Genomic DNA, 15,897 nt, shown 5'->3' with positions numbered 1-15,897 from the left:
GCTCACAAAAATACTTGCAATTCTGGAAAATTATTGGATTTTAGAACTTGTCACTCACATGAGAAAAAAACTGCACACACCTGGCCAATCCTTAGAGGGAATATTGATTTGTACCTTTCTCTTGTGTTTTTCAAAATGTTTTTTCTCTCTAGCCATCAAGCATATTTCTAATATTTAAAAAGAGAGTATTTATAAACTATTTACCAAGTCTTCTTGTCCATTGACACTTGCACCACCATATAACGGTAGATATTCAAAACACGCTTACACATGTCCGTGTGCTCATTTAAAAGGCTTTTGTTTTCATTAGCAGGCTCAAGGAGAATTATGTTTGCAGCATTAGTTATAAAGACCTATAGCAAGAAAAAAAAGTTATTAAAACTTTAAAATATTTTTCTTACAATTCTATTGAAGTTGGAAATGTTTGTGAAAATACACATTAAACCAATTTGTTTATTTCCCCTAAGTATTTTAAAAAACATCTCTTAGAAATTAACTCCCTCTTTTACAAAGCCATGGCAGTATTCCCATGAGTGTTGGAGCTAATACCGCCACGGCCAGCGATAAAATGCCTAGGGCTTCGATGTATGCTCTTAAGCTCTCAGACGCCTGCACTGATTGTTCAAAGATTTTAAATCAGCTATTGCAGGAATATGGTATCTTTCATCAAGCTGTGAGCTATACTCATATAAACTTTTTCATTTAAAGTGCTGATGTGCCTTGTGCTAAACAATAATAAAGTGCTCAATGAAGTACTTAATATTAAAAAGCAACTTAGGAGCATGATATCCAACACTTATCTTTCAATTCTGCGCTAGTATAACTGCTGTTTCTAATTGTTTTTGCAGCTTTGCTTAGTTATGCGCCATTTTTTGCTGCATAACTAAGCAAGGCTGCACATTTAACTTTTAGACCCCTGAAGAAGCTGATGAGTTGGCGAAACGGGGCCCGTAGGGTTATAAGCTGCAACAACAATTAAGAACAGCAGTTATACCAGCGCAGAATTAAAAGATAAGTGAGGATGAGGGTGAGATCCAGAAGGCCTTGAGCATGCGTAGATGCTCAAGGTCCAGCAGCAGACCAGCAGAAAACCGGCGGCAGGCACTTTCTAACAATGGCGGCACATGGGTAAGGACAGGGCCGGTAAGTGGGGGGAGGAGGCGATTGTGAAGAGAGGGAGCAGCGCCGATGGCCTTGGGGGGAGCAATACTGCCGGTTCCCGGGGTCGGTGCAAGGTGTTTGGATTCCAAAGCAGAGTTCGGATTCTGGTGCAAAATTTACTTGAATTTTTAGTTCGGATTCCAAGTTGTTCAAGTTCTGGGGCATTCGGATTCCGAGGTACCACTGTATTTTGTATTGCAGCTACCTGCATATTTGTATACTATAAATATTGACCTTGTGTATTTCTCTTGACATAGACTAGAATGTATTTATTTGCTTTATTTTTTATTTGGAATGTTCTTTTACATTTTCTTTGTTGTTCTATGTAACATATATTTGAAATAACAACAAAAGAAAAAAGTCCACATATATTTACATTCAAGCATCCACTGCATACCCATATTTTGATACATGCAAATACTCACTACATACAAGCAGACACAGCCCATCCACTCATACAAACAGACCTATACCCAATGTCACAAAATGTCTGAGCTTAAAAATCTACACTGATTAGCACAACTCCTGCCCCCAAACACTCACTCTATAAAACTATGTTGGAAATCATTCCCAAAGTCAAGGCTCACTTGCTACTCTAACATCAAATCTTCCTGAGTATCCCTTCAACCCTACTTTGTAGTACTCAGTGAAGATTTTGTGTCAGGACACTGAACTTGAACTTTCTGGCACCAACCCATTCAGGTTGAAGGGAAGTACCGTATTTTTTGCCCAAAAGTGGGTGGAATCTCGGTGCGTCTTATGAAGCGAAGGTGAAAAATTTGAATCCCCCACACAGCTGCAACACCCCCCCCACGCACCACCTTGTTAAACACCGCCCGCCGGCCCCCTACCACGCTGCACCACCTTTCAGCACCGCTCGCCACCCCCACCCCGTACAATTACAAAACAACCCCCCCACTCCACAACCGCACTACCTTTCAGCACCACTCGCTGCCCCCATACAATTACAAAACACCCCCCGCGCCACAGCCGCACTATCTTTTTTTAAAACAAACCCCCACCCCACCCCACCCCACCCCCCGCCATACCTTTTTCCAAGCCTGGTAGTCTAGCGTATGGCTCTGTATTATTTCCGGGCAGCAAGCACACGAGTCAGAGCGTGGCAGTCAGGGTCTAGTTTTACACGCTCCTGGTTGGGCCCACACCGCTTTCCGAATGGATGGCTGCAGTTCTCACGGGTGTATGATTAAAAAGATACAAGGAGGAATGTTTAAAAAAGGTACTTGGGGGATGATTTAAGGTACTGGGGGGATGATTTAAGGTACTGGGGGAGCACATGGGGGGATTGGGATGATTTAAGGTACTGGGGGGGTATGGAGCCTGCCTGCCCTGTGCCCTGTCCCTACCTATCACTAGACCACCAGAGGGAGGGACAGGGTACAGAGCCTGGCACGAAGTGTGGAGTTGGATGCAGAGCCTGGCAGGGAGAACTTGATTCAGAATGTTTTTTCTTGTTTTCCTCCTCTAAATCTAGGGTGCGTCTTATGGTCAGGTGCGCCTTATAGAGCGAAAAATACGATAGGTGGGTCCTGTAAGCAACCTGTACAGTGTATAGGATGAAGACGTGCCATCAGTGGTCACTGAAGACCAAGCAAAGAGATGTAGCATTAGCAGCTGAAGGGGTAATACAATGGTAAAGCGAAGGAGGCAGCAGTATCTATCACTTGTAGGTTGGAAAGAAGGTATTATCAGTCTTCTTCATCAGCTAGGCCCTAAGGAGGAAAAGAATTGCTGCCTGCTACTTAAAAATTTGGGTACAGGAAGATGCAGTTTACTAGTGACAAGAGTGGGGGAGGAGTATGCAGGTGGTATCTGAGCAGTGGTATAGTAAGGGGGGGGCGAGGGGGGCAGACCGCCCTGGGCACCATGTTAGAAAGGGTGCAGCGCCTGCCTGCAGCCCACCACTCCAGTGCACAGCTGCACCAAAAGGGAGATAAAAATCTAAACTTGTTTTACTGCTGCACCATGGCCCCGCCTCCGAAGAAAGATTCATCTCGCTCGCTCTGGCGTGCTTGAAACCGCTTAACATTATTAGTGGACTGGAGACAGAAAGTGAGCACACATGTGGAGACTCAATGGATTGGGCCCGTTTTGAGTCTGCTGCACATGTGCTCTCCCCCCTCCCACCTACCATGCCTTCAGTCCACTAAAGAGAGATTATGTACTTATCCTGGTAAGCTCTTATCCAGTAGATAGGTGAGACATTCTAGACCAGTGTTCTTCAACCTTTTTACACCTATGGACCGGCAGGAAAGCAATGTTACTTACCGTAACAGTTGTTATCCAGGGACAGCAGGCAGCTATTCTCACTAGTGGGTGATGTCATCCGACAGAGCCCCGATACGGACATCTTGCAAGCATGTCTTGCTTGAAGAAACTCAGAAGTTTCGAGATGCCCGCACCGCGCATGCGCCAGTGCCTTCCCGCCCGATGGTCCGGGCATGTCTCCTCAGTTCAGGTAGCTAGCAGAGAAGCCAACCCAGGGGAGGTGGGTGGGACGTGAGAATAGCTGCCTGCTGTCCCTGGATAACAACTGTTACGGTAAGTAACATTGCTTTATCCCAGGACAAGCAGGCAGGTATTCTCACTAGTGGGTGACCTCCAAGCTAACCTCAATGGGATGGAGGGAGAGTTGGCAACTTAGGAGAACAAATTTTGAAACACAGTTTCGTGGTCAGACAACTTCTTCGTGACAGTCTCGATGGATTCGTCAAAAAGATCCGCCCCAGCACACGGGACGTTCGCCAGGCGGTCCTGAAGATTCGGGTCCATATCAATGGTCCGCAACCAGGCCAACCGGCGCATCGCCACCGAGCAGGCCGCCGCTCGGGCTGAGAGCTCGAACGCATCATAGGCAGATTGCATTAACTGAAGCCGAAGTTGGAACAGCGAAGCAACCACTTCCTCAAACTCAAACCTAGCCTGGGACTCGATGTATGGTGTGAACTTCCGAAGCACAGGTAGAAAAAATTCCAAGTAGGCTGCAAAGTGGAAATTGTAATTCAGGACTCGAGACGCCATCATCGAATTCTGATAGATGCGTCGACCAAACTTATCCATGGTTCTGCCCTCGCGGCCCGGAGGCACTGAAGCATAGACCTGGCCAGGATGAGACCGCTTGAGCGAGGATTCGACCAGGAGGGACTGGTGAGAAAGCTGAGGACCCTCAAAGCCTTTATGATGCATCGTGCGGTACCGCGCATCCAATTTGCCAGGGACCGCAGGGATAGAGTAAGGAGACTCGAAGCATCGCATGAAGGTCTGGTCGAGGAGCTTGTGCAGGGGAAGCCGCAAGGACTCTGCCGGAGGACGAGGCAAGTGCATGGTATCGAGGTACTCCTTGGAATATCGAGACCCAGCATCAAGAGTAATGTCCATGTCATCTGCCATCTGCCTGAGGAACGATGAAAAGGACAGTTGGTCTGCCGTCGCCGGTCTGCGAGACGGACTAGTCTGGATCGATGCCTGGAAGGGGATCGAGCCCGTCTGTGAGAAACTGGGTCAGACGCCTCCAAGGAGCAGATCGGACTCGATGCCGTCGATCGCAGAGGCGGAAGAGTCGGTGCCTCCCCTGACGCCGCCCAGGCTTGATAGGGGGTTCGGAAGAACTCGTCCTGCTTCCTGCTATGCCCAGGACTGGGTGGCCCCGAAGGTGGACGCCACACTGAGTCATGGGGCGGAGTAATCGGTTCCAAGGGAGGCAGGTCACTAAACGAGGCTTTCCTCGAAGGGATGGGCTCCAAGGGAGGCATATCACTAAGGGAGGCCCTCCTCGAGGGAATCGGTTCCAAAGGAGGCACAGCACTAACGGAGGACCTCCTCGAGGACCCGGACACCGCTCGCCGCTCCTCCTCGCCGAGCAACGAGGTTGTGCGGCGAGGAGGAAGAGGAGGGGGCGGTCCGCCCCTCGAAGCGGAAGCTGGGAGGTCACCCTGGATGGTGGCAATCAGTCAAGGCCCCATGGTCTGCATGAGCTCCACGAACTGAGCCTCCAGAAGGGACCGCAACGAAGCCGATATAGAGGGATCCGCACCAAAAGGGGGCCCTTCCGCACGGTCTCCGCGCTCCTTCGGTGCTGCGTGCTTCTGCTTGCCAGTCTTCGGCACCTTGAGCACCACCGGTGGAACTGTAGGGGTCGATACCTGCTCCGAGGAGACGGAGGAAGGCACCGGTGCCGAAGCCGGGGCCAAAACCGGTGTGAACGATGCCGGTTTCAGGAGGCCCGAAGCAGCCAGGGAGGCAGAGGGCTTCGCTGAAGGAGTCGAAGCACCCGTCGATGTCGAAGCTGCAGGATCCGATGAAGCTTCCATCTTGAACATGGACTCCCACAGTAGACAGCGGCGCTTAAACGCTCTCGCCGTCAGAGTGGAGCAAGGCCGGCACGATTTCGGGAAGTGATCCGGTCCCAGACACTGTAAGCAGCATCGATGAGGGTCCGTGAGCGAAATCGCACGCTGGCACTTGCTACACTTTTTGAAACCGGTAATCGGCCGGGACATAGGCCGGAAAAGCTCCGCCGCAAGGTCGAAGGCACGAGGCCCCAGCCACGCGGCCGACCCGGTATCGGAAGGAAAAAAAATTTTTTTTTTTTTTTGGAAAAAAGAAATCAAAGAAAGAAATAAATGCACAGGAGAGCCAAAAGAACTCAACCCGCGGCAAAATAGAAGGCAAAAAAAGAGATTCAATGGGCGCAAATTGAAGATAGACTTCTCAGCTCCGCGGAAGAAAAAGAACTGAGGAGACACGCCCGGACCATCGGGCGGGAAGGCACTGGCGCATGCGCGGTGCAGGCATCTCGAAACTTCTGAGTTTCTTCAAGCAAGACATGTTTGCAAGATGTCCGTATCGGGGCTCTGTCGGATGACATCACCCACTAGTGAGAATACCTGCCTGCTTGTCCTGGGATTAAAAAAAATTATTTTGTGGACCGGCAAACTACTAGGACTGAAATTTTAAAACCCCGTTTCCGTCCCATCTCCGCAAGCTCGGTACTCACAAACCATCTGATCCCATCCGTACAAGCCTCAGTTATGATTTTATATTGAATGTATTTTATTAAAGTATAAAAAGAAACAATATTCTGTACAATTGTCATTTTATAAATACAAATAATACAGAGCAAGGATCAACAAAACACCTGTCTCCCCTCCCCTTCACATATATCCCCTCTACTATCAAGAAAACTATGCTACACAGAAATATCATGATAACAGAATACTGCAGTCACACATAGCAGGAATAGGGTTAAGGAAGTGCAACTAGGGCAACTGCCCCCCCCTGGTCAGAGAGAGCCCTAAGCCACTGCCTGGACTTTGCAGCCCCAGTATGTTTAACACCAGCTCTAGCAGGATATATATTTCAAATCTGATATATTCTAATCACAAAATAGAAATAAAATTATTTGTTTCTACCTTTTGTTGTCTCTGGTTTCTGCTTTCATCTTCTTTTCACTCTCTTCCTTCCAGCGTCTGTCCTCTCTGTCTCTTCAATCCAGCATCTGCCCCTTCCATCTACTGTCTGACCTCTCCCCCTTCCATATGGTATTTGTCTTCTTTCTATGCCCCTTTCCCCTTTCCATCCAGTCTATGCCCCCTCTCTCCTTTTTACATGATTCATTCCAGCTTCACTGCTCTATTCATTTTTATCTCTCCTATACTAAAGGTCTGCACAGGAACAGGGATCATGGGAATCCCGCGGGGATCCCAGGGGGATCCCCTTAAGGTTAATGGGACTCCCACAGGGATGCCTCCCAGGCCCACGGGACTCCCGTGGGGATCCCCTCCCAGCCCCACGGGACTCCCACGGGGACCCCTCCAAGGCCAACGGGACTCCCACGGGGATGGAACTGGGATCTCCCATTCTGAGGTCTACCTAATTTTCAAGATGATACCAGTCCGGCGCCGCGGTGGGAATAGCCATTTTGAGCAATGAGCTCAGCACGTAGGCGCTCAGTGTGCCTATGTGCTGAGCTCACTGCATTGCTGCTGATTGGTCGGGCAGTGGCACGTGCAAGGCTAGAACAGGAAGTCAGCCTGTATGAAGTCCACCATCCATTTACATAACGTCCACCCTCAACCCAGCTGTGGCCAATTGTAAACAAAGACACGCGACAGGGATCCACTTCTCCTACCTCCGCCTCCTCCCCTTTTGGAGGAAGGCTGAGAAAGTTGAATTGGGGCTCCCCAGTGTGCAGGGAGTGCATGAGGTGGGCCAGGAGAGGAAATTCTGTTATTCTTAGAATGCCTTCATTTTCAGTTTTTACAGATTTCCCTTTTGTGCAATAAGGTATCGAGTTAACCTGTGAGGCTGGTGCAGTTAGATTGCAGAGATCTTTATTCACCTTATGTGTATAATTGGGGGGGAGGGGGCAAATACTATGTCCGACACACTTCGAGCTTCTTGCATTTCTCAGAGTTATCCTTTGTGCAGTTGTGAGGCACTCACACGCACATTGCACAAACAAAACTATGTCTTCACAGTGTAGAAATTATTTCAGAGGGCTCAGGCAGGGGGAAGAGGAGAACTGGATGGGTCGGCGGGGGGTGGATAGAAAGATGCTACAAGGGGGATGGGAGGAAGGGAGGGATAGAAGCTGCAAGGGTTCTGCTGCACAAGGGATGGGAGGGAGGGATAGAAGGATACTGCACAAAGGGATGGGTGAGAGGGGAGGAAAGATAGGCGGCTTTCCCGCAGAGGAGAGAATCCTGCATTCACCGTGGGCCTCATCTGGGGCAGCCTCCTTGGAGCGGCTGGGGCACGGGCAGTGTGTCTGGGAGGGAATGCATGGATGGGAGAACATCGCAGGGGAGGAGACATAGGCATCCTGGGACTGTCTGCCAAGTCTCTTCCCTGAAGAAGCCCTTTCTGGAAACGTCAATCGCTCCTCCTAAACTTACTTGCTCCACTTCATCACTGACGCTGAAACCGTGGATTGAAGACAAAGTTTTATTTTATTTTTCTTTCCAGCTTATGATTTATCTTTAATCTTATCTATTGTTTTGCCTTTTGTCTTTGTTTTGTTCTATTTCTATCATTTAAATTTCTCCAGAATTCTACTGTTCAACGGCTCCCCCTTCTGCTTCTATTCCTTTCTCTCCTCTCTTCTACCTTCCAAAGTATTTAGATCAATGCTGTCTTGTTAAAATGTTTATTTTATTTTTATTTTTCCTCTAACTCTACTTTTCACTTCTCTATTACCCTCCAGGTACTTTAGTTAGATTGTGAGCCTTCGGGACAGTAAGGGAATTTTTCAAGTACCTTTCTTATTTCTAATCTTAATGTATATTTTCTGTAAACCGCTTAGAACCTAACGGATGTAGCGGTATATAAGAAATAAATTACATTACATTACATTACATGTGGAGGAGTGGAAGGAAGAGATGATCATTGTAGATGAAAAAAATAAGACATCCCTGAAAATAAGACCTAGTGCCTTTTTTGGGCCCAAAATTAATATAAGACAGTGTCTTAGTTTCGGGGAAACATGGTACTTCAGCAGCATTTCAGTTTGCAGCCCTTCCATTTGGATTGGTGACAGCCCCCTATATTTTCGCCAAGGTTATGATGGTGGTCACAGCTCATTTCCAGAAGATGGGGATCCAGGTACATCCCTACCTAGACAATTGGCTGATTAGAGTCCTGTCTAGGCAAGAGTGCGAGATGGCAATCCATTGAGTGTTGGAATTGCTCCAGCGGTTGGGTTGGATTGTCATCTTCAAGAAGAGCAATATGGAATATCTGGGAATCCTTTTTGATGTGACTCAGGGCTGTGTTTTTCTTCCAGAACCATGGAAACAGAAACTGTGGCAAAATATTCTGTCTCTCTTGGAGATGCAGATTCCCACTGCAATGCATTATCTTCAGTTGTTAGGCTCCATGGCAGCATCCCTGGAAGTGGCACCCTGGCCTAGGGCACACAAAGGCAAGCAAACCTTTCCAGGACTCTCTTCTGTCTTGGTGATCTCCGCAGAGGCATTCACTTCAGTTGCAGCTCCCATGGATAGTGACAAAGAGTAACAGCTTATGTTGGTGGCTTCATGAAACCTCGTTCTCGAAGGGCATGCCTCTCTGAATATCCAGAGATAAATTTAAAAAGATTTGACATCGATATGTGAACATTTCTTAAGAAAGAACTGAATATTTCATGGGGTGTCCTAACTATTTCACTAGACTGTAGATCTGAGCATAAGAAATCTCAAAAAGGAGTACCTAAAACACTGAATAAAATAATAAAAAGGAGAGAGCAGAACAAGCACACTCCTGCTGGTAAACGTGCAGAAGGGAAAAACTGCAGGTGGAGCTAGAGAGTACACTGAAATAGAGCAGAGTCACAGAAAAAATCCAGATTGGATTCCTTCTGCATATGGCACACGACCACTGGAACACAACCCACTTGTCTAGAATGTCTCACCTATTGCACTGGAACAGATATTTCAGTATAGCTGGAAAGAAGGAAAGGATTTCCTGCCTCAGATGCTTCCAAATCCAACTCCAAACCAAGAAATCTAGGGGCGGCCAGTCGGACTGACTAGAGACCTTCACCCCCATGGAACATCACAATGCAACAGTTGTGGGCAAACTATGCATCCAGTGCCTTGATACCCTAAAAGTTCTTACACAAGGCGCCCAAGCCACAGAGAAACTCAGATGGCAAGCTGGCTCCCAGGGAAATGGACCCCAAGCCCTGAAGACTCACAGCAGGCTGGCTTCCCAGGTCCACCTGAAGGCTTATCTTGAAGAGCTGCAGTCTGGCTCAGCAGAACCTGCGTCCTTTCCTAAGCAAAGTATCCCCAAGAATGGGGGTCTCAGGGCAACAAAGTTTCAAGTTTTATTAACGTTTGATATACTGCTTTACATTCCTAAGTGGTTTACATCATAAAATGGTAAAAATTAAAAAAACAATAAAATAGGAGGTATTACATACAGGAATACACTGTTAGACAAATCATATAAACAGCTACACCGGATACAAAAGGGAAAAAGGGAAGGATTACATTGCTTAAAAAATAAAAAAGTGGTGGGGAGGGAAAAAGCCTCAAAAAAACAAACTTAAGGCCAAAAAGAAAAATAAAACTAAGCAGAGTAGATCAGAACACCTCTGCACAGTTCACCTGCAAAATTAAAACTGGAAGGGGACAATGTGCTCTGCCTCCATGAGGGAGGTATTCAAAACTAAGTAGTCACACTTCTGGAAGTCCAGCTCATGGGAATGGATTGATCACCATACTTACGGACATATTGTGTGGGTCCATGCTAGATATTACCCAATTACATTGGATGCATCATTTGAAGCCACTGGGAACCTTCTGGGGCATGTCAAAAAGAACCGTGACTAAATCAAAAGGCTTACTTAAAATTGAGTTTGGTGCTCCAGCTTATGAGGCCCTAGGAGCCACAAAAAAAATAAAGTAAATTTAGAAATGAAGAAAATACAAAAAAAGACGTACAAGGAAGGGAAGAATATAAAAGCGTAGGAGGAAACCGTATGAAAAAGCACAAAACAACAGTGAGGAGATCAACTGAACATGACCTCCTAGCTCCACGATAAAAACAAGACCCACACTTGAGCATTGCGCTGGAAAGCACTGGTGTATGCACAGTGGAGCTGCTGCCAAAGGCCTTTTAATGCTATAGAGTGCTGGATAACATCTGCACCAGGCTCCGCCAGGATGATGTCACCCAGGCGTAAGGATACCAATTGTCTTGCTTGTCCCCTGAGAAATATACAGTATCTGCACACAGAATAGACAATTTTATAAAAGCCCATTTCTGCAGATAATGCATTATCAGTAGGAATGGTTTTTAAAAGCGCCCTGCAAGTATAACTTGCACCTTTGCGGCACCTAAGAAAATAGAACATTTGGTAAAGATGCAAAGCATCACTTATTAATGCAAAATTAAGAGTGCAGAGTGAAGCACAGCTCCGACTTGGACGCTGTCTACTGCCATTGAGCTTTGGTATCAATGGGTAAAAATGTTCATGCATGTTCTAGTTTTATTATAAAGCTGGAACAGACACTTGTAACAGTTTGCTTTTCTCACTTGGAATATAGCCTGAGCCCCAGCTTGGACGTGTCTATCTACAATTTCTGCTTCCGACATCTGATCAATAGCATCCTGATAAGAAATATTTCTTGTCCAGCTTGGATGTCGAACATGACCAGTTGCTGTTTTTTCCTTAAAAAAAAAAAATAATAATAATAATTAACTTAAACAAATATACACAGTTAGTCCTTCAAAAATACTGAGGTTGTTAATACATAAGCAGCTTATTACCATTAGTAAAAAAGAAAAAGGAACTCCAATTATATTGCTGAATTGTAAGTGGATAAACTGAGGCATAGGAAAGTTATAAAAGACTGCTCTAGGTTAAAGTCATCACCAAGAAATGTGGCCAGAAACCAAGAAAATGTAACAGAATGATAACAGAAACACACACACTCCTCCATATTTGTGGGTTTGGCACTCATGACTTTGATTATTCGTGGAATACTATTTGTCTTTGTGGATTTCTTTTTTCTCTTGTCTGCTGAAGTTGAGTCTGCTAAACTACTGACAGAAAAGGAGTTGAGGTAGTGGAACATTTGTGACAGTGAGAATGTGTAGAATATTTAGAAGAGGTGCTTGCTCTTTCACTTGAGTCCTGTGAATCTGTTCGAGTAAGTTTGGGTGACTTACTTGATGAGGTGTGGGACTAATGCTCCAGTTTTCATTTTGAATTGCCACTTTTATTTTAATGTGAGGAGACTGTTGCTGTGGTGGTCTCACTGAGGAAAATGACTTGTGTGTGCCAGGACCTTTAGCTGCTGTCTGAGAGCCCATTAGTCAGTAGCCCCGAGCGCACAGTATTTGGAGACAACACTGGTACCTGCAAGAGGCCCTTTCAGTCAGCACCAATTTCTTCCACTTCCAGCAAAAAGAGTAATTATCAAAGGGAGATAACTTTTCTTTTTAGACAAGAGGTTAAATTTGCCACACCGGGCGGAAAATTGAAAAACTGAGGTGACACTCACATTCAGTACGGCAAGGACAGGACAGCTTCTGACTAGCTGTCAAAGACGGTGCACAAGCTTGAAATGGCAGTTCTAGAATGGCGGCTGAATTAAACCAGTGTCCATGGAGAATATCCTTTCTTCATTTCCAAACAACCGCTACTCCATCAGAATGTAATTCATCAAATGGATTTTACATAAGTGGAATTTTTCAGACCTGTGATGCGTCTCACCTCTTCAATTGCAATTATAGAAAAGGAGTCACTGTTTAAGTAGTGGAGGATTTTTTTATTCCCCCCCAAACACACTTTTTGGTTAAAAGCAAAACTGAGGGCTTTTTCTCCACTATTTGAAGATCCCTCTATTTCCTCTTTTTTTGTTGTTTTTTTTTTATGAAGAGTGAATGGATTAAAGGTGCCTTTTATGATGTGTAAAACCAACCCATTTGGAGACACTGCTCCCATTTTAAAGTGAAAATTCTTGCAAATTCATCATAATGCCCATACTTTAGCACTACACTCTAAACATTAGTCACAGATTTTACTTGTTGAGTATGACTGATTATAATGAAGAAGTTGTACAAATTTACTAAATGTGGAAGGCTGAGATTCCACTTGGTCTTCACGTTTCATTGATATGTAATATAAATATACCTTGTCTTTAAATGGTAAAGGTGGCTAGAAGCAGATAAAAGTCTCATAGAACTTTAACTGGTTCTTTTTACCTCATCTCTTTCTTTCCCCTTCTCTGCAGACACTTCAAGCTCCTCCTGGTTTTGAATGCAGATATTACTGGTGGAAGGTGATATGGACTCTTCAGGTTCTTTCATAAATAAAGGTTTATCCTTCTGCTTGATCCACTGTTCATACACCTTCACTACTTTCCTCATTGCAGCTGCATCACAGATAGGTAGCAAGAAAGCCTAAGAAAACACACAAAAAACATGTGCTGTATTTAACATTTCTTATTATTTTGGATTTAGCTCACACCTTTTCAGCCACTACTGCCCACTCTCCCCACTGCTAAGTAACCTACCTCCACCTCAGACATCCCCTCCCCTTACCTCAGCTTAGATGCACAGAGGGCACAGACTCCCTCCTTTAGCTGGCCTGCCTGCATCGTCTAAAATGGGACTTCCCCTCCCCAGTGCATCTTGGGATGCACTGGTGAGGGGCCTGAGGCTCCGATTGGCCCAAGTTGTATAAGGCCCTTCCCATGGATGCAACTTGGGCAAATCAGAGCTTCAGGCTCTTCCCCGGATGCACCGTGAAGGGGCTTAATGCTCTGATTGGCCCAGACGCCCCTTAGGAGGGGCCTTAGGCGTACGGAGGGGGGGGTACGTTGCTTGGCTGCAGGAGAGAGTGGGAATCTTTCCCACTGCCGGGTGGGGGACGGAGGGTTGTTGCTTGCTGGCAGGAGAGAGTGGGCATCCCTCCCGCTGCCGAGTGGGGTTTGGGAGTTCGTTGTTTGACTTCAGCTTCTCGATTTGGTTTTGTTTTTTGTGTTTATTCTCAGCAAATGCCCATCACTATCACCAGCAATGGGCACCTGCAGATTTAGCCAACCTTATTTGCATGAGCATTTGGAGAATGACTCACCTTTTTAAAATCACTACAATAATGGCTGCGACAGAGGCCCATTGGTTTTTAACGCAGATTTTTGAGAATCTAGCCCTGAGTGGAATAGAAAGGGTAGATGTGAATCACTTAGTTACTCTTCCCAGAAATACTAGGACTAGGGGGCACGCGATGAAGTTACTAAGTCGTAGATTTAAAACAAACCAGAGAAATTATATCTTCACTCAACATGTAATTAAACTCAAATTCATTGCTGAAGAATTTGGTGAAAGCAGTTAGCTTAGCTGAGTTTAAAAAAGGTTTGGAAAATTTCCTAAAACAAAAGTCCATAAGCCTCTTAATGCCTTGGGGAAATCCACTGCTTTAGGCCCAAAGTCGTGAACTGGATTAGAAGCTGTGTGTGGTGTGTGGTGGTTAATGGAATTCGCTCAGAGGAGGGAAAGGTAGTGGAATGCCTCAGGGATCGTGCTGGAACCGATATTGTTTAATATGTTTGTGAGTGATATTGCTGAAGGGTTAGAAGGTAAGCTTAGTCTTTTTGCAGATGATATCAAGATTTGTAACAGAGTGGACACCCCAGAGGGAATGGAAAACATGAAAAAGGATCTGCAAAAGTTAGAAGAATGGTCTAATGTCTGGCAACTAAAATTTAATGTGAAGAAGTGCAGAGTGATGCATTTGGGGGGTAGAAATCTGAGGGAACCATATGTGCTGGGAGATGACAGGCTGATAAGCACTGACGGAGAGAGGAACCATGAATAAGCTGCAGGCCAAGGCCACACTGATTGTAGCATATTTACGGCTTGCATGGAAACGTGAGCCCCCCCAATAATGGGAGAGCTGAGCAGTCCAGCTTTCATCTGTTTAACTCTGCAGATTCTCTTGGGTAAGTGCTTTACACCTGGGAGATTCACAGCCTGGTCTTCTGAGTTTATCAACCTTTTAAAAATCTTCCAGTGAACTTTTACTTCCTTAATGCATGTTGGATTAATATTCTATCAATGTTATTCACTACCAACGGGAGCTGCCCCAGCACTTCAACAACCTCTTTGCTGCAGGGATCTTGGTCGGGACGGTGTGGGAGACGAACTCCGCATCCCGACATCCCTAGCAGTGTTAAACTTTGAAAATCCTCTGCTTCAGGACAGCTCCACTACCAACAGGAGCTGCCCCAGCGCTTCAACAACCTCTTCGCTGCAAGGATCTTGGTCGGGACAGTGTGGGAGATGAACTCCGCCTCCCAACATCTCTAGCAGTGCTAAACTTTGAAAAATCCCCTACTTCAAGAATAATGAGCTTTTAAGCTCAAACATATCTCCTGTGAACTAAAGAACATCTACTTCTCCTTCCTTTGCCCGGCGCTGCTCATGCAGGTCGGATCGGGCTTGTCTCTGCCCTTCTTGGAGCTCCTGTCCCTCTTCAGCCCATTTGAGGACCGCCAAAAATTTTCCCCAAAGTCGCTCTTTAGAGCTGAGGAAATAGGAAGCCCTCCCCCGCCCTCCCCCCCCCATCCTTCCTTCACCCAACACCGCTTGTGCAGGAAGGACTGAATTTTTTTACCTCCGTCTTGTCTTTCTAGAAACAATAAGGTGCTAAACTTTCATCTGCTTTAAGCTACCGTGCTAAATATTCATCCGTCTTAAGCCACTATTCAGAGAATTAAACATGTCCTAAGACATTTACTATTCAAACACTCAACAAGAACCAAACCTCTGATTCCAGATCCCCACACGATAAACAAACAGGCTTCTGCCCTCAGCCCTCTTATTGGTTTCTCCTTGATCTCACCATGAAGCCACCTTCTTGGCTCATTCTTCTCTTACTCTGCTCATTTACCAACACTACTCATGGCCTGAAACCTCTCCCCCCTCTCCAATTTACTCGACACCACAAATGCCAGTAATACTTGCCCTGGCCTCAGAATCCCCGTGCTAGTGCGCACCAGAACTCACCCCTTCAAAAAAAAAAAAAACCCAAGGAGTTAACTACTCCTCTTTAAAGTCCGTTCCTCCTGCCCAACTACCCAACCTCACCTCTGACTCTTTCACCCCAGTGCCAACACTCTACTGTAACACCAGATCAGCCCACAACAAGACCCAAATACTAAAGGACCTACTTGGGGACTTCAATCCTGGATTCCTGTGCAT

General features: G+C 46.0%; 1 protein-coding gene across 9 annotated transcripts in view; it reads right to left on the bottom strand.

Annotated features, from left to right (window-relative positions):
• The window catches only part of RALGAPA1 (Ral GTPase activating protein catalytic subunit alpha 1), a 678,446-nt gene that overhangs the window by 566,395 nt on the left and 96,154 nt on the right, over positions 1–15,897 (bottom strand). For all 9 annotated transcript variants that reach the window (XM_033952521.1, XM_033952520.1, XM_033952524.1 and 6 more), the window contains 3 exons: positions 12,898–13,095; positions 11,224–11,358; positions 205–353 (listed from right to left, as the gene is read on the bottom strand). In XM_033952521.1, the coding sequence (XP_033808412.1) occupies positions 205–353; positions 11,224–11,358; positions 12,898–13,095 (482 nt within the window). The remainder of the gene's footprint in view (positions 1–204; positions 354–11,223; positions 11,359–12,897; positions 13,096–15,897) is intronic.

The sequence above is a fragment of the Geotrypetes seraphini genome, chromosome 7 (genome assembly GCF_902459505.1).
Source record: "Geotrypetes seraphini chromosome 7, aGeoSer1.1, whole genome shotgun sequence".
In the NCBI taxonomy this organism is placed as follows: Eukaryota; Metazoa; Chordata; class Amphibia; order Gymnophiona; family Dermophiidae; genus Geotrypetes; species Geotrypetes seraphini.
The sequence above is the reverse complement of the archived record's forward strand: the minus strand, read 5'-3'. Positions and strand labels throughout refer to the sequence as shown.